The sequence below is a fragment of the Puccinia triticina genome, chromosome 3A (assembly GCF_026914185.1).
Source record: "Puccinia triticina chromosome 3A, complete sequence".
Taxonomy (NCBI): domain Eukaryota; kingdom Fungi; phylum Basidiomycota; class Pucciniomycetes; order Pucciniales; family Pucciniaceae; genus Puccinia; species Puccinia triticina.
This window is the reverse complement of record NC_070560.1, coordinates 4,395,798-4,418,932: the sequence shown is the minus strand read 5'-3', so window position 1 is coordinate 4,418,932 and position 23,135 is coordinate 4,395,798. Positions and strand designations below refer to the sequence as shown.

At 45.2% G+C, this 23,135-nt stretch overlaps 4 protein-coding genes across 4 annotated transcripts; 2 read left to right on the top strand and 2 right to left on the bottom strand.

Annotated features, from left to right (window-relative positions):
- PtA15_3A486 (uncharacterized protein) lies at positions 1 to 1,565 on the top strand (the record flags this gene model as incomplete). Its single annotated transcript, XM_053167459.1, has 7 exons — positions 1 to 37; positions 127 to 226; positions 321 to 563; positions 642 to 714; positions 789 to 890; positions 961 to 1,098; positions 1,188 to 1,565. 7 exons carry the CDS (start codon positions 1 to 3, stop codon positions 1,563 to 1,565), a joined length of 1,071 nt encoding a protein of 356 aa, XP_053018674.1.
- A 2,172-nt stretch (positions 1,566 to 3,737) lies between these two features.
- PtA15_3A485 (uncharacterized protein) lies at positions 3,738 to 5,199 on the bottom strand (the record flags this gene model as incomplete). Its single annotated transcript, XM_053167458.1, has 10 exons — positions 3,738 to 3,780; positions 3,851 to 3,921; positions 3,992 to 4,053; positions 4,122 to 4,183; positions 4,263 to 4,292; positions 4,365 to 4,459; positions 4,522 to 4,548; positions 4,614 to 4,679; positions 4,746 to 4,847; positions 4,927 to 5,199. The coding sequence occupies 10 exons, from the start codon at positions 5,197 to 5,199 to the stop codon at positions 3,738 to 3,740; spliced, it is 831 nt and encodes a 276-aa protein (XP_053018673.1).
- A 1,833-nt stretch (positions 5,200 to 7,032) lies between these two features.
- Positions 7,033 to 9,243, bottom strand: PtA15_3A484 (uncharacterized protein; the record flags this gene model as incomplete). The annotated part of the gene is made up of 11 exons (XM_053167457.1): positions 7,033 to 7,175; positions 7,300 to 7,426; positions 7,547 to 7,561; positions 7,680 to 7,828; positions 7,891 to 7,995; positions 8,076 to 8,182; positions 8,250 to 8,500; positions 8,588 to 8,659; positions 8,750 to 8,811; positions 8,881 to 9,051; positions 9,156 to 9,243. 11 exons carry the CDS (start codon positions 9,241 to 9,243, stop codon positions 7,033 to 7,035), a joined length of 1,290 nt encoding a protein of 429 aa, XP_053018672.1.
- Positions 9,244 to 13,417: 4,174 nt separating this feature from the next.
- On the top strand, positions 13,418 to 13,636 carry PtA15_3A483 (uncharacterized protein; the record flags this gene model as incomplete). The annotated part of the gene is made up of 1 exon (XM_053167456.1): positions 13,418 to 13,636. The coding sequence occupies one exon, from the start codon at positions 13,418 to 13,420 to the stop codon at positions 13,634 to 13,636; it is 219 nt and encodes a 72-aa protein (XP_053018671.1).
- Between the last annotated feature and the right edge of the window lie 9,499 nt (positions 13,637 to 23,135).

Here is a 23,135-nt window from a genome sequence, read left to right as displayed (position 1 = left end):
ATGTCGTCTTCAACGAAACTGCTCGCAATGGGAAACCGTGAGTCGATTCACTTATATCAAGCTAAATTTCCCAGCTTTCATCATGATGCCGGTCTCATGAAACTGACTAACTCTTTTTTTGTCCAGCCTTGCTGGATATGCAAATCAGCACGGACCAAAAGATGCTAGACAAGTACGGCCTCAAGGCCAACGATGCCGTTCTCGTTAATGACTCGCAGAAAGGAATGTCCGTATGAATCCCATCCCGCGTTTCCATAAATCAGAAAAGACACTGTGCTTGACAAGAACGGCTTTCGGAAACTGGGTGATACTCGACTTAGCTATGCGGAGGTCGCCTCGATGTCGCCAGTCTATGTTGCCGGAGGGGCCGCCCAAAACGCGGCACGATGTGCGCAATACATCTTGCCAGATAACTCCACCGCTTATCTTGGCGCTGTGGGTGACGATGAGCTCGCTAACCAACTCCGAGAGGCCAACAAGAAAGCCGGGCTCAAGGAAATATACCAAGTCGTGAAGGAATTCCCCACGGGCGCTTGTGCTTGTTTGATAACAGGTCATCATCGGTCAGCTATTGGCTTTTTTTTTTATTTAATTGATTCATCATCTGGTGCTGACCGGTTAATTTTCCCTGATCCTTTTAGATCTTTGTGTACTCAATTGGGAGCTGCCGAGAAGTTTTCTCCCTCCCATCTGAAGACCGAGCCAGTGGTCAAGGTAAGTATCTCGAAATTATCACAGTCAAACAGCTTCCTGATCTCATCATTGCCCAATGTGTTATGCGTTTTAAGGCCATTGAAGAGGCGCAAATCTACTACCTTGGTGGATTTTTCCTCACTCATGGAATCGAAAGCTCTCTAGAGCTGGCCCAAGCAGCTGCCCAAAGCAAAAAGGTATTTTGTTGTTTTTTTGTTGCGTTTCCTAATTTACTCAGTCATTGATCGCCTCGTCTATTCGAATCAGATTTTCACAATGAACCTTTCAGCACCGTTCATTGCCGAGTTCTTCAAGGACAAAGTCGATCAACTCTTGCCATACGTCGACTACTTATTCGGCAATGAGTCGGAAGCGGCAGCCTACGCAGCAGCTCACAATTGGGACGTGGGTGAAGATTATAATTATCATCATCCTTTTCACGTTTCGCTACAGTTAATGATGAACGATTTGCTGATAATCTAAACGCTACCCAGACCAAGGATCTCCCAACCATTGCTGTCCGTATTGCTGCACTTGCCAAGGAAGTGCAAACTCGACCACGTGTAGTAATTATTACTCAAGGAGCCGAATCGACGATTGTCGCCTCCACTAGCAAGAGCGCGTTCTCACCTTCTTCCGAGTTGAAAGCAATCGAATCGGGTCACGTTCTCATCGTCCCAGTCTCGCCCCTCAAGGACGAGGAAATCGTTGACACTAACGGGGCAGGCGACGCGTTTGCAGGCGGTGTTTTGGGCGGCTTGGTGCTCGAAAAGTCGATCGATCAATGTATCGAAATCGGTCACAAGCTTGGTCAAATGTGTGTTGGACAAGTCGGGCCTCAATTGAAATGGCCCAAAGTCCAAGTCGTCTGAGAAAGAAGGCAAACTACCAAGTCCTTCTAGCTTCTGTCCTCTCATGCTGAAAAATATTCATGATGATCGACCATAGAGTATATCTCTTATCCGATTTTACGCCGTAGAAATGAACAATACCTTCTTGTGATAACTTCATGTACCTGAATGTATAATGGTTACTGACCTTTGTCGCGGTTCATCATACAATGTAAGATGGAAGAAAATGGCAAGCACTAACATTCTTTGTTCCGAAGTGAGATAGATTTCCTTCCAGGCATTATCCTTAAGGCTCAGTGAATGAGCTTTGTTTGCCTGATGATAAGATTTACACACCAGCAATTCAACATCAGCAATGTTTTGCACAGAATATCATCTGCTCACCATCTGTCAAATGCGTGAGACAGAGGATGTTGCTTGAAGCTGAAGCTGGTTTGAGTTCGAGCTTAACTAAGCCTCTCCGAGGAGGCGCGAAGCGTCTCCGAAGGAGAGGCTTATGACTAAAGTCCCATGCTTGGCCTGAGGCTGACGGGGTTTTACAGAGAAAATTGTGTTTTTTGAAATTACATCTCTTTTTACTCCCCTCTTTCGGCTTCAATTTCCATGCCTCATGTGCCAGTCTGTAGGCCTTGATCTTAGCTATCTTGTACAACTTTTTTCAAGTAAATCCATTCATCACTGACTGCTCAGCGGCCATTCTTGCGAGGGCTCTTCTTGAGCAATGTGAACAAGCCATCAGATCATCCGAAGGTCGCCGTTGGACATGCTCTCACGGGTTCGTTTGGTATTAACTTAAAAATGACTGGTCTCTCAAAGAGTGCCATCCCATGCAGGCAGCTTGCGGTAGAGATGTCCAACCTTATTTTCATGTGTTTAGGCCGGACGCGCTATCCGGTCTACACCAGGCCGGATAGGCTCTAAAGTGGGTTTTTTTACATCAATTTCTCTTTGAGGGGATGGGGGTAGGTATTGTGCTGAATACATGCTATTATGTAGAAATGAAAGCTGATTCTAAAAGGGCGACCTCAACGGGCCAATGGTTGATGTTTAAAAATGAAAAGAGTGAAAAAAAGCCTGATACAGGCTGATATTCCTGGGGCTCTCAGGCCAGATACAGGTTTTTGCAGGTAAGCCTCTCTGTGAGACAGAGACCCTGCGGGGCTGCCCCTTCGGGGCTCTCACAGTGAGGCTTTGTTAAGCTCGGCTTTCACTCATGTTATAACTTGTTATAACCGCTGCGCTACACTACAAAATGTGGCCTATAAGTCCAACGCAGTGGTCACGCCGCTACATCCCCACGCACTAGGTGGTGCTGACTACAAGTTCCTCGCTTCGGGGGCCCTGGGCTGGCGCGAAGCGCGACCTCCGAAGGGCGGGGTGCTCTGCACCCCTAGTCCCGGGAGGCTTGGTTAAAGTCAGAGGTGGGACGACCACTGCTACGTAGCAGTGCATCAACTATCCGATTAGACAAGTTTGACGAGTTTTCAGACAGAGTTTCTCCGACGCGTTCGGCAGCCCGCGTTCGGCAGTCCGCGGTCAGCAAATGGCGGAAAAACTCTGTTCGACAATGCTCGGACAACCTTGTCTAAGCAGTTCAGTTGTGCAATGCCACCGCTAAATTTAGCAACTCTGGGGGAGGGGATATAAGCATTGCATAGTGCAGCGGAAAAGGGCGCTGCACCTGGCAAATCAGTGGTAGCTCAAAAAACACAACATGGCGAAATGAAGACTGAGGCTGAGCGGGTTCGCTTTATTATTTGGACGCAAACCTCTGTACTGTTGGCTTTTGTTTTATTATTTGGACGCAAACCTCTGTACTGTTGGCTTTTGTTTGACAAAACAAAAGCCAACAGTACAGAGGTTTGCGTCCAAATAATAAAGCGCCGACGGCACACCAACACGATGGCCGTTTAAGACAATGTCAAGGTTGTTCCAGAGACAGAGGGCCCTAAATCTGGTGGAAGCTGGCGCATCCGTTTATCTCATTCAACTAAGTCTCAAAATGAAGCCAGCAAGGGGCTAGAATGCAGACGCAAATGGTGAATTCCTATTTAGATTTGAAAATGAATGCTATCGCACACTACATGACTGTAACGGGCCTTTTTTTTGGTTTAAATGATTGAGGTTGGACTATCAGGAACACTAGGGAAAAACATGACTGATGACTAATGTCTGTGGTGGAAATGATGCTTCTTAGGTAGCAGCATTCTTGGGGTTGGTACCTTGTTCGTTGTCACTGTGGAAAGAACGCGAACGATAATGCAGGTGAGTCGCAGGCCAGATTGGTTCGTCGAGAAAGTGCTTACAAGTTCCAGATCAAGTCTTTCATGACCAGAGATTTCGCTTCAGCGTCAGTTGGGTTCAACGCATTGAAGGTCTGAAGTGAATGAAAGGTTAGTGCACATTCCAATAGACATAGCAGAGATGATCTGATCTGATCTACTTACAGCGTTAGTGAACGCAATACGGAAGCATCCGGGTTCTGGCTCCTCAGCATTAAAACTGCAACCTGTCAACAGCAAAGCCGATCGGTTAGGCCTGTGAATGGTTGTAAGTGACGGGGGTTGGGGTAGTTACCATCAACAATCGGAGCGTAAACGACGTCTTCCGGGTTGGTTTTGCCTTTCCGCATGATGTAACTGTGAGAGTGAAAAGGGGGAAATGGTACGATGGTCAGGAATCACTCGGGTAGTAAAACTGATGGGAATGAGCACATACACTTGACGACCACACGCCTTGGTGTAGGTCCTGCAAATTGGATGGCAGAAAGAGCAATGATAAATATTTGTTGTGCGAGTGAACAATAGTTTCATCCCTTACGAGTTCAACCATCCACCACTGCGAGAGCCTGAAACGTCATTCCCGGAGGCCCAGATACACACACCGGGTTGGTTTTCGTCGTACACACCACAAATCTGAACAGAATCAAGTCAATAAGCAATCTGCACGGCCAGGCAGACATAGCTTGGAAACTTACTCCATTGCCACCCGCGATAGTGAACGACTGTGGCACGCAAATGTAGTTGAATCAGTTGGCTGGAGAGAGTTAGCGAAGGGGTGAAGACTGACATCATCTTCAGAGTCGTAACGACGGACCAAGCGCTTCGAGGGTGGTGTGGAGAGTTCAGCGGACGACTGTGGATGCAGGGAGTTCGGTTAATCATATTCGACCGTGGCCGCGGGGTGGAGGAAAAGGCTTACTTCGTCAGTGGTAGTCTGCGAAGCAAACGCGGTGATACCTTCGGGAGAAACATTCATCGCAAGAGTATTTTGGGATGAGTGAGAAGAGTGTGCCTTGAAAATCTGTTGATAGCATGGTGTCAGATTTTATTTTAACGGAGTTCTAGATTTCTAATTGTGGAACACGGGTGAAATAACTTACGATTGGCTGATCGGTGGGAATAGGTCGTCCGCATTCATCCTTGGAGCTGGAGGGACATCGCTCGGATTTCTTCTTGGCGCTGTAGACACAGTGGTCTTTGTTTAAGAAGTAGTTGTAACATTGACTGTGCTTGGGGGTAGTGGACGTGAGACTGCTGGCAACTGGAGTGGTATCAGAGTCATCGACATTCATATCATCCGGAATCATGCTATCAGCAAGAATGAAGCCGAGGAAGCCAAGGGCAAACAGGATAGACTGGGCGGTGATTTGCATAGTGAACGGGAAGAGTTTGGTTCAAGCTGTTGGGGTTTTGTGTGCTTGGATATATAATATAAAAGTCTAAAGAATGAAGTCGGGGCTAATAATAGTGCGAATGCGTGGTGAGTGGATGGGGAATGGCAAGCAGCAGGGAAATCGAGCGGTTTAAATATGTTTCCTGTTGCTGGAGGAAGAAGATTTTGCGGCCAGCGGTCTGATTGCTAGAGGCGGTGCAGAAGTGGACACGCCTCATCGGACCCTGGTTCTACATATTTACAGCTAGTATTTGCTTAAGGCTGTGACTGAATCAAGCCACAAGTTTCATTGAATCCCATCGATCCTCTGAAATCCACTCAAATACACCCAGAGATGAAGCAGCTTTATCGCCTTTGCACATATACCGCCAATGGGCTGTACACAAATACAGATGTTGCTGCAGGGTCCATATGAAGCCTGCGGACTCAGGAGTTAACTGTTCACTATAGTTCACTGTTTTCCCGCTCGCCTGACCATAATACATCGTAGAAGCTGCCAAGGTCGGCCCAAGGGCTTCAGAATGCTTGACGCGTCTGTATTATTTACATAAATATGTACGCATCGCCATGGGCCCATGACCGTGATTGCATGTGGGGTCAAACGAAGGCTGACTCCGGTGCTGGAATAGCGCAACAGCGTGCCTCTGGTCTGGTGCTGTTGAAGGTTTTGCCCGCCTCGCTCGGGTTGGAAGGGTCGGACAGCCATTGTGTTTTGTATCAAGTAATCTGTCTAACCCACATGCCAGCTCCGAGCTTGGAGACCGCGGGGTGATCCGATTTTGCCTGTATGTTGTATGTATGATTTTTGTAATACAGATCCTGTCAGAAAGAGGCACCGACAAAAAAAGGATGATTCGATCTTTCCAGCCTCTGCGCTTCTAGCCTTCTGCGGTCAATTCAAAACCCCTCCAGCCACAAACCCAAAAAGATGTCGTTGAGAGTTGAACTGATACAGCATGATATGTAGGCCTATGTATGTACACTATCCCGGAAAGTGTTCTCCTGTCGAAATGTGGAATCGATTTCTCCTTCTTTTGTGCCACATGCCGCTAGCTCAGTACAGGCCTTTGCAGCACATTTGCATAGGCCAAAGGAAGCCCGTAGGGGACACCAATTGGCTCCAGCCCTTGGAACTAACTTATGTACATAGCCTTCTTTTGGCCACAATACTTCCAGTGACACTGGCTCGGTATCGGGCACAGGCCTTTACCGCAAATTTGGATAGACCACACCATGGAAGCCGATTGAGGACAGAAACCAGCCTGTACAATACATTTTGCACGCGGGTGGCCAATTATTGAGTAAAAATTGAGCGCCTGCCGGGGGGGAGGGGCATGGCGCGACGCGCCTGACCTTGTCGCGGAGAACGCTCTGCGAGGGGTTCCCCGAGGGGCTTCGTTAAACGCACGCGCAAACGGCCTGCAGACTGTGCACGCCTTTTGAGAAGTGCATGTAAAGGAAAGCTTTGGCCCTGCGATTGACCGGCCCCGTGAAGACACCCACAAAAATAGATACCAGCCATGCAGTACTTGAATCAAACAAAGAAAAGACCTGTTATTCTGATAAATTTATCCAATAATGATCATAAATCTAGAAGACATGCACAGTAACGGGGTTGAAAACTAGATTTAAACTTGGAAATTAATTTTTTGATTGAAATTAGATCTATGTATGAGTAGAGTATGAACAAAGTAAAAACTTGTAGGTTTGAGTTTGATGGTGAAGTCAAAAAAACCACTCCTTTCTTTGCCAAGATCAAGGTGTGAAGACCTAGCAGTCTCAGTGCATTTTTTGGGTTCCCTTGTGGATCGTTTCACATGTTCCGACCAATTTTCCTAATGTAAAACCACCCAATAAAAATTACAGCACTACAAGACGTGACAATGATGCCAGTCGCAATCAGAAATGCCCAATCGGATTCTTCAATGCCACTTTTAAGATTCATTCCGAAAGCACCTAGGTAAGTGACCCAAATAATAGTTTTTGATCAGCTCTCGAAGTATGAGGACACATGCCATTTACTATTCAAATTTCACATTTTTGTGTAAGCACATTGCTTTACGTGGTTTGGACTACTGACCGGTCAACAAGGCGCCAAGTGTAACCCCAACGGCGAGGACCTCTAATTTTAAACCCACATAAACAAGATCAAGTTGGTTTGAATTGATTATCAAATTGGCTGTATCTTCTTTAAATTGTAGGTGCCTCTGAAAAATATGATTCAACAGAGAAAAAAATGGTAGGGGAGAACGTCAGTTTTTTTCTGTTCGATTTTGAGTGAAGTGTTTCTAAAGAGCGGAACAGTATCAATCAGAGACGACCCATACCATCATGATGGCAACCTATCGAAAATACAGAAAAAAATCGTTTTTTTTTTTGTTATGAGGTCTTCATTAGCTTTGGAAACAACTTGCGATCAAAGGCTGTCGCCATGTTGAAGAGATTAGTGAAATTAATCACCTCTTCCATGATTTCTTCAGCGGAATACTGTTCTATCACTGTCAACAGGTCCGAGTGATGCAAAACCTTCAGAGATTGTTCCTCCTCAGTCTCCCCTAAGATGGCTTTATGAAGATCTTGATTTTGACGAGTTTGGAGGTATTGCATGGCTATGAGAAATAATCAATCAATTAGAAGTGATCTGCATTGACTCAATGGAGACCGCTCTTACTCTGCTCAGCTATCGTGTCTAGACAGTTTTGTAGGTTAGTGCATCTCCCAGTGAAGTCTTTCAATTGATGAGTAGACACCAGCAGTTTTTCCATTGTCTTGGCACCTAAATGTGCGGATTATTGCGTTAGTACAGTGGAAAAGCCGTTTGGCTTTAGGAAGTGATATTAAATCAGATCAGCGCACGGATTTCTTTCTCGAGTGTGCTTAAAAGTAACCTAATCGACGCCTTCAGGACTTCAAGATCTTGTTCTAATGAAAGAAAAATTATATCCAAGATACTTCTAAGCGCACTGGTGTTGGTTGAATCAGTTCATTAATTCTATTTCAACAGCTCGAGAGCACACAAAGAAAGCTCACAGAAGTTTGAAAGAATATTCAAGTTCATAGGCAGCTTTCTCCTCTATCTTTAATCCTCTTTTTCCTCTCCGAAGACTTGTGATCCCTTTTAAAAGGTTGGAAGTGAACTCTTGTCTATGTGGGAAAGCCAAACCTTCATGACCAGATTTTATTTCTGGAAAGTTTTGGGACTCGTTATAAGCCACAAGCGGTACGTTAAGCATGGCGACTGACTCGATTGTGATTAGGGCTCGAAATCCGTTGGTGTTTATCTGGTTTGTCAGATTTGGATTAGAATAATCATTTCGAGTTGGTCAATGTGCGCCCATCATTTTTTTTGTTGGGAGGGAAGTACGTACGATTATTGAATCCCCACGCATTGAGATGGATGGTCCACCAAAATTGGATTCAAGTAATCTCAAGTCTTTCGTCTGCAGTGGTCACTTGTGAGCTGATTACTTCAGGTTTCAACTAGCCAAGAAGATACTTTGATCCCCCAAAATGCGTTGGCGATGACTTACTTGTATTCTCTTATCGCGGCAAAACTGAACTCTTGAAGCGACCAATCCTGGACTAGTGATTCCTAAATTTATCGAAATACAAAATTTGGCGTTAGATATTTCTCACCTTAATAAGTCTTGCACCTACGAACCTTGCCAACTGATCTCCGTGTAATAAATATCCGACTTGCCGCGCTTTGTGCTTTGGCTTTTCAATGCATCACTGAGTACCGTGTTTCCCTCGCCCGCAGGATTGTCTGGAAATCTGATGGGTATTTGTGACGTCGTGCGTGCCTTGGTAGCCGGTAGATCTCGGGGAGTCACTTTGTTTGGATTTCAAATTTTCGACAGATCGGGGTCAGTATTAGGCTTTTATCTTTCGTCTTGAATTTTTGAAAGCAGAGATTGGATTTTCGGGGGTACTCACATTGTGCATTGACCCAATTTGTAGGGGCGAGGCTGCCATCCACCCGAGACCTCCTAGAATTTTGCATCGAAAGTGTCCAAGGAAGCATCGAAAACGTTCTCAGGAATCGACTGATCTAATCACTGATATATATTCGAATTAAAGTGGAATGTCTTGCAATTAGGTGCAACGTTGCTTACAACTCCGGGTTGTAAGTATTAGTTGACTGGTGAGAAATAGAAAATTATGACAGGACCTGGGTATCGGTGGGTCCAGAAAATCTGCAATGTGCGTCGTTATATGGCTTGAGCGCTACCAGTTCTAACACGACCTGAAGTTGGATTTTTTCGTCTGACTAGCCCGCCACGGCCAATGGTTTATAGAACCGGTAATGGGTGTCGTGCGCCTTGCTCGGAGATCGCCAGCACACCACGCGCTTCTGGTTGCCTATTGAGCAGCCTGGCCAATGATCTAGTGACTGTTCGGACTAGGCTCCCTGACTGCTTTCAAAATCTATCGTTGCATCGCCAGATGTTCGATACAAAACTTCAATGTGACTTTCAAGGCAGTCAAAAAACTGCGATGGTAGAAGTCTCCTTCGGTTTGTTGATCGTTTGCCGGACAATGAGACTGCCTGCTAATGTGAACCTCAATAATCATTTGGGATGCCTTCTTGTGAATGAATGTTCTAAAACGTACCCGTAAACGTCGTGTAAGAAGAATTCTTCATAGAGCATCCGCCCTCAGGAGCTAAACGCGAGGCAAACACGGCCTGGATCGTGCACACAATTCCCGTCCGAGATTGTTTGCCCCTTGGTCCTTCTGGACATTATTCATGGAGGACGTCTGGAGACCAATGGCCACATCATGAGGAGGAAGGCAGTGCCGCTTCAGTTATTTATGAGTTTTCATTCTACGAAAAGTCGACTGGCCTCATGGGTCTGTAATCTTGTATGTACCTAGAGCTCGGTAGTAAGCATAAAGGTTTTATAAGGATCCACAGCTGTCAGAAACATTTCGAGCTATTTCGAGCCTTGCACAGGTTCAGGTTGGTTGCCGAGATTTCCGTTGAAAATCCCAATCAGAGATTTCCCACTTTCTGGAAAAATTTCTGCAGCATTTCCCCCCGCTGAAGGCTTCCATAGCGAGCCTGAAACTCTGGAGCCTTGCTCCATTTCGTCACATCAAGAGCCTCTATTTATATTCTTCAGAACACACCGCCCCCGCACACGTTATTGTTCCGACAATCCTATTGTGTACTCCTCAGCCTATTGTTCATGTCTATTGTTCTCCATATTCAAATTACTGTATCATTATTGTTCATCTACACGATGCCCCAATTTGATTTGAACACAAAATTGTGTCTCCTATCACACATGTTACCTGATTTGTGATGTGACGAAAGCTCTGAATGTTATTGATATCGACGAGAATAAGCTCTACAGCTTATTCTCCGAGACAAAAGTATGGTCTTCGGAGTAGGCGAGTGTCACCGATTGTAACCTAACTGATTAGGTTACAACAATTTGTAGTATTCCAAGCGCTCTTCTAATCGGTATTCCCTGATCCAACATTTCCGCAACGCTCAAAAATATACTCTTTTCCTTTACCGGTTCTTGAACGTATCTCACATCGCTAAAAACTACAGGTTGCAAACCCCTCATCCGGACATCTAAACCTCTCAACCTCACGATTCCAGCTCGCCACAGCAATTCGACGCCTCCTGAATCATTCCCCTTCCTGAAAAAGCGGTATCGGAACGTCTTCCAAGCTATGAAATTTCTTTGTTCCTACTTCATAACGTTCCTTCTTCAAGACCGGGACTGGAAACAATTTTCCACCGCTTCTTCCTCCAAATCTCCCGTGCCGTGACCAATTGTCTCTCTTGCCAACTTATTCCAGCTCCTCCTCACATCAATCTTGAAAACTCTCCAAGCTCCTCCTCTCCCGACATAACTCCCAATAGTGCAATAAGCCCTATTTCAATCTGCAACAATAGCTCACCACTTTCATCAAAACTCCTCACGCAGATATGGAGATTCCACCCATTACCATTACCGCCATTATTCCTCTCTCATCCCTCCGCTATGTTTCCTCTCGATCCCAATTCCTCACATTTCTCTATGCCACATCCGCCGTCGACATCCATCCCTCTCCCACAATAATTCTAAATCCTCTCTACAAGATCAAACTACGCCACAGCTCCGCAATTACATTATCTCCTGCCTCTTACTTATCCTTCATTCGGATGTGAAAATGCTATTATCTCCTTAAGAAGTGCCATCAAGCCAGTTTAGCAAGCCCGCTCTCTTCCCATAGCATAACCGTTGACAGAGTCTATTTACCCTGTCCCTCTATAGGATCCAACACATGAGTCAAGGTACATTTACGGGTTATTTCAACTTGCCGCATATGATCCTTTCGGATCCGCTGTCCCATAATGGTATTGGCTCAATTAGCCACTTACACATTAGTGATTCAGCGGCAAGCAAACACTATCAATATTTCAGTGGCCTGGGATCTTACAAAATCATGTTCAAGGTCGAATCCTGGGTTTGGATTCCATTAAATACTTGGGACATATTACAAAACAGGAGACGTGACGCTATCGTGCGTCGTCCTGATAACTACTCCGCGGTTTTATCCAGTGAGGTTATCACTGATCAAAGTTTTGCGCAATCATTTGGTTCGGAATCGTCGAGTATTCCTGCTCTGGCTCCGCATACCTGACTGTTGTGCCGCGGCGCAGCCGCGATTTCCCTAGTAGATATAATTGGTTGGCATGGGATTGAATCGCATCGCTTGTGAGTCGTTCACAGTTGTTGTTGGTTAAGAGTCAATACAAACCGATTACCTTTGTTGCAAGGCTCGATGGGTCTGCCCTTTCATACTGCGTTCAGCATTGGTGTTGGATCAGATTTCGTCCCCAAAGTTATTGAAAATGTTACCATTCCTCCTAGTCATTTGCTTCTCATGTATCCACCTTCCATTGATCAGATGCGACAGCACAGCACAACACGCCATCAACTTCATCCGCAACTCGCAGCTCCATTGCAAAAAACGGGATTCTCCATCAATCCCTGTGAAGATTACAAATCCCAAATATGCGAAATGGAGCCTTTCAAGAATGGATTTCTCAAAGCCAACTGTTCAAGGCATCCGCTGGACAATGACCCCGAGGCGTATTGCATTTTCCTCCATCCGCATGTCAATCAGGGTATGGGTATGGTAATCGTCTCGAAAGAGTCGGCTTTTGAAGCAATTTTTCATAAGTTGGATTTCTCAGAAGAGCTACCCCTACCCGTGCCTTTGTCAATCAAAATCGTCAAGATGCCTGAGAAGGGCGGCGCGGGTGCAGTCGCCTTTCAAGATTTCAAATGGGGACAGTCCGTGGCCAAAATCCGAGCCGTTGGTATCTTCCCAAACAATCTAGCCCTTTGGTGGTCAGAGTTTGGTAAACGCTTTCGCCAACAAGCCATCAAACTTTTACCAAGTCGCACGCAGGATGTCATAGCTAGCCTTCTTGTGGGAGAAACCAATGAAACAAAAGAAGATTTCATTGCAAGTGTATTTCAGTGGAATGCATTTGCCACACACCTTGGTCCAGACGTACCGATACCTTTTAGTGCGCTCGTCTTAGAACCAGCGTAGGGGCCTCTCTCTCAAGCCGTCGCATAGCTAGAGGACAGACCAGAGCTTAAATATTTTTGTATCTTGACTAGGGTACACGGCAGTTGCGCGGATTAAGGTTTTGCCCGTCGAAACTGCCGTCAAAGACAAAAGACCCGCCTGATTGACCGCCCACCTGTCGGCCTCCCGTCAGCCGTCAAACTGCCAGCCGAATTAACAGTCAAACGGCCGGCACTTGACTTCAGGCAAGTTTAACATAACTTGCCTGGGGTCGGTTTGCAGACAAACGCGCTTGTGCTGGCCTCCAGGCTAACCCAAAAAAAAGGGCAGAGGGGGCCAAGACAAAGTCCGCCCATCAGAGGGACACGTCATCCTCGGCCCTCGCCCATCCACCCGCCTCATTTTCTCTAAGTCTGCTCATCGGATCACCGCCACCCTCCATCTCCCCATCCACAGCACGCCCACCTCCACATCACATCCTCCATCCATTGAGCTCCGCACCTCGCTCGGCTCCTTCCGAGCCTCGTTCCCCCCGACTATTGCTCTTCCTCAACACCCACGATGGATCAGGGATCGGGGCGATCTTCCGGGCGGATCTGGAGCAGTCGAAGCAGAGCAGTGCGAAGTTCAGGATGACGGAGTGAGCGGCGGAGATGAACCAAGTGGCGGATGGGCTGAAGGTGCTTGCGGACCAATACCGGCTGATCGTCGTGGTCGTCAACCAAGTCTCAGACGTCATGGCCCCTCCCTCTTCCTCCTCTGAGCTCGCCCTTCCCCGTCCACACAATACGATTGTCGGTCGTCCTAGCCAGCCGGGCAGCTCAGGAAGCGCTGCAATCCTTTTTCCCCTGTTCCCACTCTCTCCGGCATAACTCCTTCCACCTCTCTTCCCTATTCCATTTCTCTCCTCTCTAACAGTAGTTTGTTGTCCAAAAAAAACCAATCAAAGAACAAAAAACAATGTACCAATGTGCTGAAATGAGCACAGAGAGCCTGGTCAGCAGCAATGAGCAGCGATTGAGGCTGGAACGACCCGTTTCGGGGCTGGGGGGAGTAATTGGTTCGATGGCAGATTGCTGGATGGGTCAACCCGCCCTTTCTTTTGCCAGCGTGTTGTCCATTTGCGCATCGCCGGGCGTGCTGGCAAATTCGTCGGTCCACTTGACGGTTGACGGGAGGCCGGCATGCGAACGGTGCTGGGGGGGAACCGTCAAATTGACAGCCGAAATTTGGCCGGATTGGCGGCGATGTGGAACCGCTGTGTACGATTTAACCACGACTGCCGAGCAAACGTTGATTACTATGTGGATCACGCTACTCAGATCTTACACATGACGGCATTAAGGGATATTTCAGTGGGCGAGGAGCTTACTATCAATTGTAAGGGATTTTTTTATCTCATCATATGATCTCACAGGACTGATTTTTCAATGTAGATCAATCTGCTGAACTTACACAGAAACATTGACAAGATACCCTGAGGATGCATTATGGCTTTCATTGCACTTGTTCACATTGCCAGATGAATGAAGAGCAAGGGCAGGTGTTGGATGAAAGGATTAGGCGCGTCTTCGAGCTTCAAAATATTCACTACACGCAAGACAAATGGCTCTCAATAGCAGAAGTTAAAGAACTCATCAGCATGTGTGAAAAGGCAAGCAAGTATTTTTTCAAGGGTGACAAGATTTATTTGTTGATCATCTAAAGCTTTTCTACTTTTTGCTCTTTTCAAACAGGAAAATCTCACGTACTCGTTGATAAATGCCTATTATATTTCAGCACAAGTTTACAATGCACATGGAAGGACCCAAGAGGCCGTCTATTTTGCTGAGAAAGCCAAGAAAGACGGTCTGCTGTTTGTGGGGCCAAAGTGGAAATACTTGGAAGGGGCACAAATGCTAATAGATTCACCTCAGGAGCATGAATCATATTTGAACATAATGGAAGAAGACTTGTACTTATAGAATATGAAAATTATAAGGGAAAAGAAATCATGTGTGGTTTTCTTTTTGTCTCCCAAGCATTTAACTGCATACCAAAGTAAAAAAGTGAGAGAAGTTAGAACCACCAGGGGGGAATGTGTGGCACTCTCTAGAGAGTGCCAAGCCGTATGTTTTTTTGGGAAAGCTCATTGATGTCAACTGTGTGAGCATGGGTGATGCAGGCTTCAAATATTTTGAACTTGTGTTCAATTAAGGCTGATCATAGATCCACTCCATGGTGTACATACTGGCAATTCAGTGGAGGGTACCTCCACTTGATGCTTGGTAAACTCTTGGATTCTACACTTACTGGTGTGTATCAGCCATCAATTTGAGACACCCTCCACTCAATGATTGGGGTGTACAGCCATTGAGTGGAGATACCCTCCACTTTATGACTGTTGGAGAACCATTGAGTGGAGGGTGTTTCCACTCAATTCACATATGCACATTACCAGCTATCAAGTGAAGACATCCTCCACTTGATGACCGGTGGTGAATGCCATTGAGTGGAGGGATTCTCCACTAAATGACTGGTGTGTACCGGACATTGAGTGGAGGGTAGAGATGGGCAAAAAGGACCCGGGTACCTGCTTGTGTTCGGGTACCCGCGGCTGTTTTCAGCCCAAGTCCGACACCCGCACCCGCACCCGCACCCGCTGGGGGGGCCAGAGCAGGTATTGGCGGTACCCGCAGGTACCCGCAACCAAAAAACGCTTGCAAATCACAGACTTATGTTTTCATTTCTTCAGATAACCTCTTTGTGGACCTGATTACGAGAGAGTTTCACTGCGTGATCTAGCTTCAAGGTTGGTTGGTGAGCTGCTGAAAAAGTGAAAAATGATTGGTGGGACGTACCTAGACGCTGCTCATTGGTCAATTGAATTCCGGAAGAGTTGCCTTCTTCCTTGCAATCTTCCTCGTGATCTTCTGCGCGATCTTCCTGTTGGTTGTTATTGGTTTTTTCTTCTTGTGTTGACCTCGTTCGGAGTCTCTTACTTGGTCGGGCCATTCTGTGTGAGTTGGTGGGGCAGCACAGGGGACATGGCAATCAAACACACAGCGGAACCCAGGTCGGAGATCCTTGCGCAGCCGCAGCTGAAACAAGTGAGATCTGGTTTGCGCGGCCGCGGCGCCCTGACATACATACACATGTGCACCGGTGTGGCAAAGGCTACCTGGGTACCCGCCGGCTATTTCCCGGAATCCCAGACATCCGCACCCGCACCCGCACCCGCCAGCGGATAGCGGGTACCCGCAACGGGTTCTTTTTGCCCATCTCTAGTGGAGGGGTTCTCCGCTAGGTGATTGGTGTCTACCAGCCATTGAGTAGAGAGACCCTCCAATTGATGACAGGTCACTGGTCTGGGAATAACCCGCCTAAATGACCAGCACTAAATGGGAGTCATTCAGCCTTGCCTTTCAATTTTTGATGGAGGGGTATGTCCTGTACATTGTGCTGGAAGAGTCCCGGCTTGATGAACAGTACATACCGTCCATCCAGCTGTGCTTTTTCAAGCTAGGTGGCCAGTATATATGCTTACCATGCTCTGAAAGGTTGGCTCAATGACCAGAATGTGCTTGTCATTGGGCTAGGGCTTCCCTGGCTTGATGAACAGGTGTTGGCCATTGTATTTGAGTTCAGAGACACTGAAGATTGATGACTGGGGCATTATGGACATCAAGCGCGGCCTCTCCCCACTCAATTACCAGTTTGTGCTGGCCATCAAGTTTGAGGAGGCCTAGATCAATGACTATAGCTTACTGGTCATTGATCTTGGGTTTTCTGAGCTCTGTAGGCAGCACATACTGGTCATTGGGGCTGGGAAAGCCAGGCTCAATGACCAGTATGTGTTGTACCATTGAGGGTGGGGGATTTCCCAGCTTGATGATAGCAAGCAGGGCTTGGCAAGTCTGGGTACATTGGCACCTTGCAAATTTCCTCCCTGATGTTTGGCCAAACATGACGGTGGACATTGCAAAAAAAAGCAACACTCCCTGGGGGCGCACGGGGATGCAGATAGAGATGGCCCTGCCGCACCTGGGTACCCGTTTTTGTACTGGTACAGTGCCCCCCACGACTTCTCAACTACCCCACACCTGCAAAAAAAAATTGAACTTTGAACAATGTGTTCAAAGTCACCAGACATGTATCAAATGTAAACTATACATTTTTGAGCCCTAAAGACGTAGGAGAGCTCAAAAATATAACTTTGAAGTCTGTGCAATGCCTCAAAAAAAAGTTTCATTTTTTTCAGATGCAAAATTTGGAACAGCTGGTTTTAAGACCATAGTATGTGGTTACAGACATGTACTATGGACTTATAGAATATTTATTATGTATTTAGAGACTAAATTATCTATGTACATACATACTACAGGTGTAGGTATTTATGTAAACATGTACCTCCTTAGTTATTGTTGATTGCCATATCCATCAGTACACTCTTTGGAATGTGGCAATGTGAAGAATATTTCTTCATTGCTCTCTTGGCAGCGGGTCCAGTGAAATTTCAATGACTTTGGACTATTATCATGCATGTTACCAGGTCTGGTTGGTGAAATGTGACATTTGCATCAAAAAATGGGCCAAAAAGAGCCCAGCATCAGCCCACTTTTAAAAGAGTTTTTGGAAAAAAAATCTCCAAAATTTGGAACCCCCCTGTAGGGGTAGTTGAGAAGTCGTGGGGGGCACTGTACCCACACCTTTCTTTGGCAAAACCGGACACCCGCACCAACGGTGGGCCGCTACACTAAACTAGCGGTAGCGGCCGCTATCTGATAGTGTAGTATCAGGTAATTTCCAGAGATATTTGGGAGTTTCAGTTGAAGCTGAAATAATCTAAATTACTGGAGAGTTCAGTGGTTTTTTCTGCCTTGAGATTCATGGTAGTTTTAGCGTCAACTACAAGGCGTTAAACTGTTCCTTAGCGTAGAATTTTTTCGCTATCCAAATTTTCTTTCCATTTCAGCTCAGTTTTTTTCCTGCTACACTACGCTACACTTGCATACTTTACTCTGCTACACTTGCATACTTTACCCCGCTACACTGCAGACTGAACTACGCCACACTGACTATTGTAGTTGCTCTAACTTACCAATCTAAGAACCGCTACCTCGGATTCAGCGCACAATGTATCAGGTGCTGTGATCTCCGCAGCGGGCACATGCGGGTGATTAAGAATCGGAATCGAACCCGCGTGTCTTCAAAAGGTTATCATGTCAGAATCACCCGTCCTGACTGCTATGCTATGTCAACTTGCTTATCACTCCAGTCACTCAATTACGAACCAATCGTCTACATGATTCATATCAGTAGTTGTGTTCTGTGGCTCAAATTGGGTATGTACGTTTGTACATGTGTAGATACATAATATTCCATTCCCACTTAGCCGCTGCGGGGAGGTCTGGCAGGGGGTTTCCAGCATGCGGTCCCTTGCGGGTTGCGCGTGGCTCAATGCACCACCACACCTTGGTTGACGCTGCGGAGGGCACCGCGATGCTCTCTCTTAGTCATCTGCTCACTATTGAGAGTCCTGGAAGTCAGGGAGTAACTTCACCAGACTCTTGTGTGTGGTTCGGGGGAGGATTGGTCCCCGATCCTTTGTGCTGCGCTCTTGTGGTTCTTCTCTTTTTTAAAGTCCCCTGGGAGTGGGGAATCGACAGGGAGAAGTTCCTGAGGGAGGAGAAGGCAGTGGACCGGATCCTCCCGGAGCAGAAAGTCCCCGGAGGGTGAGGGCAAAGGCGCTAGACCCCACGCGTGAGCGTGAGTGCCTAGTCCTCGTTTAGACTTGTGTAGGGCGGGTGGGCAGTCGCGAAAAGGCTTTGATCCAAGAGGGGTAGACTAGAAGGGACTCGGGAATGGGAGGCTCGGAGAGGAAAGAGCGGGCTCGAGGAGTCTCAGACCCCGAGAGTTCTGAGGGGATGCAGGCAACCTCCCCAGGTCCCTGTAAAGCCCTGTACGCCGCTATCTCCGCCGTCGCTACATGTACATGGCCGCACTACGTGCTTGTGGCTTGGCGTGTACAGGGAGGGGCTGGACAGTTTGATGGACTCCACCGACCTCCCGTGTAACAAGAACAAACCAGGGGAGGCCCCTGAGGCTGACACACGAATGGAGTGAAAAAATAAGTGCGCAAAGCCAGGTTTGCTCACCTCGTTCTCTCATCCCTTCGCTCACCTCGTTCTCTCACCCCTTCGCTCACCTTGTTCTCTCACCCCTCTCGCTCACCTTTGTAAGCTGTCAAGTAGAGCTAACAACTCGCTTGACACCAATCTTGCAGGCAAGAGATTCAAGAGCAAGACCCGAGAAGCAGCAGCAGCATCAAATCGAAAGACTTCAAACAACGGTAAGCAGATAGACAACTCAAATTCCAAGTGGACTGATCACTGACTTCAAATGACCAGACAATATCGGCGACGCTCTCCTATCGCATCATCTAAGCTAGGCCAAATCAAGGTTAAAAACCTGGCCCAAGTATCAAGTAAGTTATCATGCTATTACCACTGTTAGCGATGCAGCAGACCCGCTAACAGAAAACCCAATTGTTCAACTCCGCTCGCTCACATCTCCTCGTTTACCTCTGCTTGCTCACATCTCCTCGCTCACCTCCGCTTGCTCAAATCTGCTAGCTCACCTCCGATCTCTCAAGTCTGCCTGCTCACGTCCGTTCGCTCGACCAGCTAAGGTAACTGTAAGTTCATTGACAAACTTGCAAACTGCTAAACTCAAATTCTTTTCTTATGATACACTGCTAATGGCTAGCTATTCCCTTCTTGCAATTCACCTCATCTACTGAATCTTAGAAGCAAAAAAGGCACCAAGACCAGGATGACAAGGGCCCACAACAAGCGGTATGATGTACTTTTCCTTACTTACATCAACAAGTTGCTGACTTACCTCCTCCCGTTTTCTTCTTCTACTTTGATCCATTCTCTGCCAATCTTTTTTGATACCATTATTCTACTGGGTGGTATGTTGGATGTCGGTGGTTGAAAATCCTACTGGTGACCGGCATATCACACAGGAACCATAATGCTTCAAAGCGACTGTCAAAGAATCGGAACAAAGCGAAGAAAAAAGCTGAGGAGCATGCGGCTTTCCAACAAAAAGCTATAGGCATTGATACACCCAAACGACTCCACAATGCATTTCGATGGCAGCGTGTCAAGTTCCGGCTTCTCAATCTTTATCCTTTGATCCCACTGGACAAAAAAAATGATCCAACTCGTCCACCTACCAACGAAGAGATCGCAGCGGCCGCTGTGGAACTTCTACGCAGGGCGTGATCTGAGCTTGGAAGGGAAATAGCAAAAACTAGGTAAGTTTAGGCTACAGGTGCTTGAAGGGCTGCCTTCCTTGAATAAGCTCTGGGAGAATGTACACTAAAATTTATAGTGTGGCGCAATCTGCTGAAGTATTCTATTATCTAGCTTTTTCAGAACCTAAGAACCAGGTTTTGTGCGCATAAAGAGATGTTATAAATGACGTGATTGGGTTTGTTATCAAGGGCAAGTTATAATTATCAATTTCTAAATTTATGATCTAACTCTTAACTATGATGATCTAATTATAATAAAGTGATGAATGCAGAAGTAATCTCTTAATATTACTATCTAGTGCAAGCATGGGGAAAAAGGAAACAGGAAGGGGCAAGGAAGGCCTCCTTTTATAGATGAAAACTCGTCTGAGAGTGGTTTTGGTGATGTACAATAAGGTATGTAGTGTGAAATAAAAAATCAGTGTGTGAAAAAGAAAATAATATAGTGTGAAAAGAAATTAATGTAGTGTGAAATGAAATTAATATACTGTGAAATAAAATGACTACTTTGGGAAAGATGATCACGTCTAAGATGAGATTTACCAACATGTGAATGCAAATCTTTGAGGGGAAATATGTGTGAAAACAAAACAGCCTGAAGTGGCTGTGCGCCTAGTATGAGCATGAATCTTTGTGTGAAAATAATGATTAACTGTGCTAATTTGTGGCGTGATTGATTCCTGCTGAGTGGAGTATCACAGGTTTTCTGGGTGATAAAAAAGATGTGAAATCTGAGTAAAAAGATTTATTGTAAAGAGTTTGTACTAAAGTTATTTATTATGTAATTTATAATGTGCTTTATTATATAAAATTGTACCATTTTGACGTTGTTGAGAGTTGATTGGTCTCACCACACCGCCAAAAACGTCAGGGATTCCTTCTTTCTCTTAAGATCTGGCTGATCGGTGATACGGGACCCCTTAGATAAAACTTCACTTATTGCTATAATTGAATTCACGCCTTGGAATGAGTTAACCCCTGAAGAAATCGACAACTTAAACTTCCTTTCCACTTTTCTACACAACTCAAAAAAGTTTATAAACAAGGTTTCTTCTTCTAAACAATTCTGGGGTGGCCTCATGTGGGCCATTGGCTGGAGGAAATCATATGACTTCATGCAAATCATCGGCAGATATATCAAAAAATTTACTCCTGCCAAAGCAAAAGCTTATAATGCTCATTTTGAACAGTCCTCCCGTGCTGGAAAGATTATTGGAGACTATTTTAAACAGCTTGGTTTGGTTCCTTTTGCATCAAATCAAGATATCATGAAAAAATACAACCTTCCTTCTTTTGACTCCCTTTCTTTCGGTGAAACACCCAAGGATTCTGATTGTTCCCCCCATATTACTTTCACTACAAATGGTTTTTTCAATGCTCCCCATACCGATAAAAAAGATGTCTCTGAATACGCCTTTGCCTTATTTCTTCCTACTTTCTCTGCTACTGGTGCTTTAGCTCCTCCCAATTCTCAGTATGATGTTACTTCTGGCCCTTTTGTCTTTCCCGATTACAAAATTGGTCTCAATTTTGATTATCAGAATGGTATAGTTAAAATGATATGGAAGGCCAACCGATATAAACATTGTACCTTAAAGCCTTCCCCTAGTTCTGTCTTCACCCGCCTTGGAATGTCACTCCAAATTAACTTTCAACTTCTAAACGCTTGTAAAAAGAACATCAAAGGCCATTACAAAGATTTCCGTCATTACTTTGGTGATCATTTTTATTACATGTTCCGTAGTTTAGGAAAAGCTGCTTTGTTAGCTACTACTTTGTTATACTTCATTCTTTTTTCCTTCATCAGCATGTTTCCATGAAAAATTTCACATTATATCTCCATGAAAAATTTCACTTACTATAATTACTCATTGGTTCAACTTCAAGTTAACACAAGACACACAAAATAAATCCATTTTGCAAATTTGGGCTGAAGAGGATCAACTTAAAACTTGCTTTGACCCAGTTCAGTGAAAACTGAAAGGGTTCAATTTGAAAAGGCTGGAATATTGTTGGGGAAATTTGTTTCTGTTTGCATATCATTCAACTCATTTTAAGATCTTTTGATTTGTATGTATGCTTTATTTGGGAGGAAATCAATTGTGGAACCAAACTCTTGGTGGTACTGAATTGGATCAGATTGATAATTAATTTTGACAATGATGGGTAACACCAATACTGGTGTCACAAATCAGCAAGAAACAGAAGACATATAAACCAGAAAAAAAGTCCATATGTTTCTTCAATAAACTATTGTATTAATGCTCTTTAGGCTGAAAATTATAGCAAGAAAATGGCTAATTTTTTGGTGTGGTAAATAAAACCATAATTTCAGAATCTGTTGACTCATTTCATATTATTATTTCTTTTGAAATTTACACAACTTCCTGAATCCTGATTATTGTGCCAAAACAAGATAAATAAAAATGGTTCATCAGATAAATGAATAAAGTGGTTGAACTCATGGAAATCTGGTTTTGTGGATGAACTCCTGTCAAACCTGTGGGCAAAGCCCAATTTTTCTGCAAATATCTAGAGAAGAACTATATTGGTAAAAATTTAATGGAAAGAATTTTTTACATAAAATCATAAACAGCAATTTTGGCTGGGAGATTTCACTTTAAGTTTTATGCAGGCTGACATCTCCCAGCCAAAATTGGTCTTATGATTTTATGTAAACCGTGACATATGCAATTTTGAACATCATAAAGGTAACCAGATCCAATTGAAATTCGATGTAGAATGGATTTCATATGCATGCAGCATGCATATTCTGGCTTACTTGGTACTTACCACTCATATGGGAACCTGCACAAACATCCAAAAAACCATCCAACAGATAAAAAACTTTGTTACCCAATACCATCCCTTGTACTCTAAAAATACTTTATAACACTGAAAGAAACATTCGATCATTAACAAAACAATCAAATCCATATTCTCTTGAAAAAATGTCTAAGCAAACAACTCCAATCCCAACGTCAAACCAAGGAGGATATCAAAGTGATACAAGCCAGCAGTTAACACGTCGTTCCTCAAGAGTTACAACTCCTGTCCAGCGGTCTGGA